The 7,742-nt window shown below is 44.8% G+C and overlaps 1 protein-coding gene across 9 annotated transcripts in view; it reads right to left on the bottom strand.

Annotated features, from left to right (window-relative positions):
• syngap1b (synaptic Ras GTPase activating protein 1b) overlaps window positions 1–7,742 on the bottom strand; it is a 120,111-nt gene that overhangs the window by 23,461 nt on the left and 88,908 nt on the right. For 7 of the 9 annotated variants that reach the window (XM_034610006.1, XM_034610010.1, XM_034610009.1 and 4 more), the window contains 5 exons: window positions 5,982–6,135; window positions 5,517–5,615; window positions 2,054–2,311; window positions 335–670; window positions 94–238 (listed from right to left, as the gene is read on the bottom strand). In XM_034610006.1, coding sequence (XP_034465897.1) covers window positions 94–238; window positions 335–670; window positions 2,054–2,311; window positions 5,517–5,615; window positions 5,982–6,135 — 992 coding nt within the window. The remainder of the gene's footprint in view (window positions 1–93; window positions 239–334; window positions 671–2,053; window positions 2,312–5,516; window positions 5,616–5,981; window positions 6,136–7,742) is intronic. The other 2 variants (XM_034610007.1, XM_034610008.1) reach the window with 1 other exon arrangement.

The following is a 7,742-nucleotide window of genomic DNA, read 5'->3' as shown; positions in this document are numbered from 1 at the left end:
AAGTTTTGTCATTTCCGAAACTTTATCCTCTTTATTTGAAATAGGTGTGAATGTCGTGCAGCTGTCATACAGGACCCCGATGTTCTGGCTCACCTATAGCATCCTTGAGGTACTTATGTCCGATCAGTTTGAGGTACTCTTCTATGGCTTTGGTGGCCAGAGTGTTCTCTCTGAAGATAAGGTGTTCTCGGTCGATGAATCTGTCCACCTCACACATCGCCATGTCTGACAGGAAATCCTGCGGAGGAGGGAAAACTGTGATTTTAAAGAAGCTTTGCTCGAGATCATATCAGCACAAACCTCAGAAGAAGGAGGATTCAGTGTGTCCCCGTACCTTCGCCTTCCCTGTGCTCTGCAGGATGTGCACGAGGGCGCAGGCCACTTCCTCTTTGCTCTTGACACTCAGCACGGGCTCCAGCACAGCACACAGTGTGCGGTAGTTATTGGTGACGTACTCTGCAAACTCCTTGTACAGCTCCATGGGCAGGATGTTCATGGTTTGGAAGCGGGATTTGAGGCGTAGGGATGCGTTGATGATCTTCCCTCCCCCGACCCCAGCTCCCTTGGTGAGGACGCTGGGCTGGATGACCGGGTACCACTGCTCCACAAACTGACGGCCCGTGATGCTGGAGATGGGGATGCTTACCAGTCCTAAGTATGTGCTTTTTTCCTTCAACGATAAAAACACAGATATTAGTTGAGATAAGTGTATTTTTCCAAGTCAATTTAAAACGTATGTGCTGATTTCAGAAAGACAAACACTGGATCCCTGGAGTGTTGATGTTTGAAGCTAGAAATGTACAAAATAGAAAATAAAATGATCCTATTTGTAGCTTTTGATGAAAAAATGTTTTACTTTTCAAAACTGATAAACATAAAGGGACAAAAACTAAGATTTTTCACTGCCAAATAACACAAAATGCTTATTATCAGCAGGGAGTTTATTGGCTTGTTGATCTTTTGCACGACTCAGTGATTGCTTCATCAATTATTACGATTAATTCCGGCTTCGCTTTTAATTGGGACTTCACTTTGGACTCACAGCCGTCTATGGATCATCATAACAGTTTTTTAGTGTTTCTGCCACTCACAGTATATTTCCTCTTCCCGATGCTGCTGTTGGACTGATGCTCTGAAATTGAGCCAAACTGCTCATTTCTGTTGTGACAATGTCGGGGGAGCAGAGCGTTTGTTCCAGGGTTGATAAACGGCTTTGACTTCAAACTACAAATTTCATTGTTGGGATTATGTTATGTGTTTTGAGTCATTTTTTCCCACGTAAAATCACAGCTCGGATTTAAACCAGCAATGTTTTATATTTGTGACACGAATCTACTGTCTACATGAGGTTCACAGCAAAATAGACAAATAAGAAGATCTTTCACCACAGTTTCAATTTCTGTCGAATACGTCAAAGACATAAATATTTATAATGCTTCCTGTACGTTTAAAGTAAAAGCAATCTCGCGTTTCTGTTGACTGACTCAATTCATTTGTTTTAACAAGGTTTTTTATTGTTGCTGCAGGACCAGAAGATGCTCGGCTTCATACCGTAGAGTCCTGGCATTGAGTTGTGTATATAGCCGTACTTTTATTTGAGGAAATACAGTAGTCATGGCAGAAACCTATGCTACTCTGCAGCAGACACGTGTGGCCCAGGCGTCACATTCACTCTCTGCACGCTCTGCTTTGGGTCTCCACCAACTCCTGAGGGAAACATCTGGCTCTAAAGCTGCTCAATGCTTCACCAGTTTATCACCAGTTAGTCACCAGTTCGTCACCAGTTCGTCACCAGCCGAGCAGATTGTGTTGAGGAGGTTTTTACAGCGTTATCTCTGAAACCAGCTGCCTGACATCGTGGCTGGACAGATAAACAACGAATTCGAACTCTAGGGCTTCAATAGAGCTTCACAGACTCAGGTGATAGTTCTGCGTCGGTTCATCACAGTGAATGACCACTTTCACATTTTTAAAATCCACTGTTTGGTGCATTTGAGTGAGTCATTTCATTCCCACAAACAAACCAAATACTACGACACTGCCTCTGCGTTACCTCAGATCTCTTTATCACCTTGCGTCTCTTTTTGTCCGTCTCCTTGTATAGATGAAGGCGAAGGTTGCGGATGGCTGGCAGGTTGTTGAATTCAAAGTGCTCGCCCCAGAACACAGTGTCGGTGCGGGGCTTGCTGGTGGTGCGCGCGTACAGCATGTCGTCCAGACAAAGTTCGCAGTAGTAGCGCTTCTTGGCTGGAAGCTCGCGGGCCTCGATGATCCACAGTTTGAGCACATTGTCCGACCTCCGGCTGTTGTCCTGCGTGGAGATGGAATCGGGTCAAATAAGGTCAAGTGCGTCTCATTACAGACTCATTAAATGGTGAACAGAGAGAAGATATGAATGACGAACCGCAAAGGAAAAACAAGAAATGGAAGCAGAGACAGTGTGTGTGTGGGTGTGTGTGTGTGAGGCGACAGCAGGGCAGCCTGCAGGAGAACAGAGTCAATGACAGGAAAGAAATGGCTGACGACACGGTGGTTGATCTTCTGTGGATTGAAGGCGTCGTTTGATGAAGTGCGATCAACTCAGGACTTGAATGAAAAGACAGAAGACAGCACGACAAAAAAAAGGAGATATGAGGGATCGGAGGAGCAGCTTGGCCAAACTGGGTTGAAATAATGTAATCAACTTTAACATAGAAACACACAAACGACACAATGCACATGTGCTACAAAGACGGGGGGGGGGGGGGGGGGGGGACACACAATGGTGGTAATGTTTGTGTAGACAGCTACACTTCCTAATCAGGATCACAACGACCAAGCTATATTTGACATCCCCCACGGGAGGAGAGCGTGCCGTGGTGATTGCTGTGTGATGTTTCAGCGGACGGGGGGGGGGGGCTGACTCATTTCGACTGGGCTGGAAATGCCACTGTTGTTTGCCCCCTGTTTGCTTCAGACTATTTAAGTCCTAATTTAGACGACTCGGAACGTGAGCATCAGCGAGATCCGCGACGCTTAAGTTCTCCATTTGCACGCTCTCTGATAACCGGCGCCAAACACAAGACCAAATTAATTTCCAAACCCCCAAAGTTTTAATGTGCCGGGCATCTGGTGGCTCAGTCTGCTACGTGCACGTACAGCGCAGAAAGATCAGCGTGGGCTTGAGGCCTCTTCTATGATATCACGTTACATCCTCACTAGTTTCTGTCCTGTCTCGATTTCACTATCAAAAAATAAACAGAACGCTACAGCAGGGTGGGGAGCGGCTGCTCGGCTTTTGAAAAACCAAACAATCAAAGCTCAAAGCGGGTTTTCAAAAAGCCTCGTAAGGACTCCTCGTCTCTGCAGCGGGTCTTATCTCTGTCGATGCATCTGGTGCGAGATGCACGGTGCACGTTGCTTCGGGGCGGGAGGAGAGCCCCCACACGGAGTCCTTGGAGCTCCATGACTCAGCCAGGACCCCTGCAGCCGGAGCATCTGGACGAGGCATTCAGCCCGGGTGAGGTCTCATCTCAGTCTGGCTTAATAACGTTTCAGTCCCCGGTTGCCATCAAAGCTGCCTGTTCACTTCTTTTCTTTAATAACCGAGAGGGGAGGTACGGGACAGTTTGACAGAACTATGAAATCGAGTCAGTTTTATTGATATAGCACCGAATCAGAAGTGAAGTTATTTCAGGGCACTGGTGATAATTAGGATAGTGGTTTTTACTCTGAGCTGAGCTTTGTTTTTTCTCAAGCTGTGAGGATGGAAATAAAATCACAGCATCTTAAAAGCTGCACTGAAAATACAACATTTATTTTGTTAAACAGCTGCATGAAAGAATGAGGATCTCATCTGACCTAATTAACAATATGAGATATGGTCGTCACAGATGAGAAGAACGTGCATCTCGTCGAGGTTTGATGATATAACCAATGCTTTTAAAACTGCTTCACCCGTTCACAAAAATGTCAAGAAGAAGAAGAGGAGAGCTTCAAACACCTGCTCTTGGAAATCAGCGGACGAGAAATGACAAGTTTAGAAGTTGACATATTAGAGGACCAGAAACGATCAGAAAATAATAACTGTAAAGATAAAACTAAGACGGAAGGTTTTGACAAAGTTACACACTGAATAAAACGTCTTGTAAAAGTCACAAATACATCTGTGAAGTTTCTCAGTGGTCATGGTCTCTTCAGGAGATGCACTCGTGTATTTCAGCAACCGGACCTGCTTGTGTTTCTTGGAGACGTTTCACTTCTCATCCCAAAAGGCTTCTTCATTTCATGTGATGAAAGTTCTTCATGCATCTGCTCAGTCTCTGTTTGGAAGGCATCAGCTTGTGAAGGAGCTGGATCTGAGTCTTTCCTGCAGGATTCTTGCAGCTCGGCCGTCTTTCACAGCCCAGTCCAGATGTGAGCAAGTGGGAGTTGTGTTTTGTTTCCATCTCGGGGTTGAAACGCAAGTTGCCGTCTGCAGGTTTCCTTCAAGTCCTCTCGCACTCCTGGACTCGTCAAAGTAAATTCATTCCAAAGTGTGTTGCAGCGTATGTGTGAAGATTCTCAGTCTTCAGAACTGAAGAAGCCTTTTGAATGAGATGAAACGTCTTCAGGAAACACAAGCAAGTCCAGTTGCCTACATGTAAAACTCCTAAAGATATTCTACGAGACAACTTTATCGCCTTCGATAGGATTACAGTGACATGAACATTGATTTTGGACAGAAACCTGCAAAAAGAACCGAGTGAAAATGTTGCTGTGCATCAAAGATCTAATTAAAAACCTCCAAATTAAAAAAGGTGAGACAAACTTATTCTGGTGATATGTAGTAATATTTATTTTCAATAACTTTATCTCTGTACATAAAATATCTTTCTTTCTTTATATCTTTTAATTGAAATTTTAGAGTAATGTTAGTTTTTAACTGTTGATTCATACATTTTTACATTCCTGTCACTATTTTCATTTGTATTAATTATTTGACTGTATTTTTCATTATTATGTTTTTGTGTGTGTGATTCCTAATAGATGAAGAACTTTGGCCGTAATGTTGAAATCACTTTTATCTGCCACTTAAGAACAAATCTTTCCACAAGTTTGATTCCTGCCTGAGCTCCAGAGAGAACAGACCTGGACTCACGACGTTCCGTCTTTGACCTCCAGTCCCTTCAGGTTTCTTTAGCATCACGTCTCTCACACACGCTGGGCCGGTGAACACGAGCCTGCTGTGTGGCACTTTACTGACGTCTCATCACCTGATTTAAGGATGTCAACGTTTTTTCAAAACAACAATTCCGATCCTCCCTCCCTGCGACTCTACCTCCTGCAGCTTTAGCGTTTATTGCTTGGAGAGGCGGCTACATTGTTCCACACAGACACACACAGACACGAGGATGGAGTGCACACAGAGGAATGAAGCGGTGCGCTCGTATTGAAAACAGACAACAACGGCAGATGGGGAGGAGAGAGAGAGACACACAGACAGAGGGATCATTTCCTCTTTTCTTCCTCTACCGCATCCCTTTCTCTCCCCTCACCTTGTTGGGCTTGACAGCTCTCTGCAGGTTCTCGATCCATTTGTCTCTCTCTGCAGCTGAGCGACACGCAAAGCACTTGGTTCCCGATGCCGTAGTCACCTGAGGTTATAGCCAATAGCAAATTCAACAACCACAGCCATTAGTAACTATGGAGACTGCAACTGAGGCGCCAAAACAATGTCTTGCATTCACTCTCAACCTCTGTCATGTTCCACTAATGGACATGTGATTGAAAAGCTGACAGACTCCTGCAGCACATTATAAAGGGACAAGGGCTCATTTCCCAGTGTCCTGGTTTCTTCTATTTTTAAAATATAAAAAAAAAAAAAGAGACTATATTTCATTTCACATCACTGTCACTTGTCAGGATGGATCAACAGTTGTGTTGCTATTTGCTGCTCTGTACACTTCACTCTGAGCGGGAGTGTGTGGCGCCGTCGCTCCACACTGCAGCTCAGCTCTCACCTCAAAACAGTACTCTTGTCCCAGGATGCTGGAGTGGACAGGTTTGATGATGGCGTCCTCGTCCAGGGTGAGGTCCAGCGCCTCGGCGGCGCTGCTGGGAGACAGCAGGGACTCATGGGAGTGGGACTCTTTGAAGCTCTGCATCAAACGGGTCCTGGGAGGAGACAGAGTCGTGGTTAGATGAGGGGGGGGGGACAACGAGAGGAGCTCTTCACTGAAGAGGACACAACGCTTCGGTGCGGTGGACAAGATTATGCGATTATGGGAATTTGATTTCAGCATTGTCACATCACCAATAAAAGTCATAAGTATCCAGTGCCAAGAAAAAGACTCTTTACCAGTAACACGATATGTGTCGTTTAGCAAATAATACAAATACTGGAACAAAAAGACAGAATTATTTATATCTATATGTACAAATTATGCACTTATAACCAGGAAAAACCTCTTTCTTCAAAACTGTGTGATTTTTCCTTTTAAGACAAATCATACGATAAATTTTAGATTTCAATTTGTTCTGTTCTGATGTTGCCTTCACTGACTTCATAATATGTCAGACTTTTCAAAATGTTAGCTGTTTTTGCTACTGACGTTACTTAATAGATAATTAGTCAAAGCCAAAAACCTTCATATCCCAAAGAGGCAAAGAGAGAGAAAGAGGAAAACACTGCTGATTCTCTGATTCTACGCTCTTATTCTGAAAGGCTCAGTTTGATATGTGAATGATTTGTGTCATGTCAGCAAATACACAACATTAAAATTATGTATTATTATTAAATTAGGACAACTGGAGACAAGATGCAGCACATATAAACCAGAAATCGTATTTATTTTATTTTTAGCTTATGCGCAGCTGTCCTTACCAATAAAAGTCTGTTTCCCCCTGAGGGCAAAAATATTTTAAACTCCACAAACATAATTTTACAAAAACAAACAGCGACATTAATCCTGCCGTGGACTCGCAGCACAGAAGTGAACAGGGCTTCCACTGAATCCATCCATCATGCTCACACACACTTGACTCCCACACACACATGTGCATGCACCAAGTACGTACAACGACAGAGCAGCTCAGCAGAGTCACTAAGACGCACATACGATGACACAGTCGGTCTAACCGGCGAGCGAGAAGGGACGGTCAGGTGTGACGAAGCCCCTCAGAGCAGAAAAGAGGGGATGGAGAGGACAAAAAAAACCAAAAAATGAATCCTGCTTATCCTCCGTGCTACGTCCAACTCTCAGCTTCTCCTCGTGCGCTCGCGCTGCTTTTGTCTATGTTCAATCATAACGTTCATCAACAGAACACTGATTACATGTGGGGGACCAGGAGGGGGGGAGAAACACAGAGATAGAGAGAGAGAGAGAGAGAGAGAGAGAGAGAGAGAGAGAGAGAGAGAGAGATAAAAATAGACCCAAAGGAATGAGTCAGATTGAGGGGAATACAGAGATGAGGAGAGAGAGAGAGAGAGAGAGAGAGAGAGAGAGAGAGAGAGAGAGAGAGAGAGAGAGAGAGAGAGAGAGAGAGAGAGAATGTGGGGGAGGTCACGAGAGGATGGGAGAGAAGAAAAGACTGACGGAGTACGAGGTGAGGGGTGGGGGAGTCGAGGGAGAAGACCTCTCGGAGGAGATCACGTCGATTATGTAAACAGCGGATCCTTTGGAGAGGAAGAAAGTGAGAGTGCGGATTAGAGGAAGAGGAGCGGAAGGAAGGGAGGGAGGATGTGAACAGGTCGGAGAGTGGAGGAAGGGAGGGAGGGATGG

This window comes from Hippoglossus hippoglossus, chromosome 16, assembly GCF_009819705.1.
Source record: "Hippoglossus hippoglossus isolate fHipHip1 chromosome 16, fHipHip1.pri, whole genome shotgun sequence".
Taxonomy (NCBI): domain Eukaryota; kingdom Metazoa; phylum Chordata; class Actinopteri; order Pleuronectiformes; family Pleuronectidae; genus Hippoglossus; species Hippoglossus hippoglossus.
The sequence above is the reverse complement of the archived record's forward strand: the minus strand, read 5'-3'. Positions and strand labels throughout refer to the sequence as shown.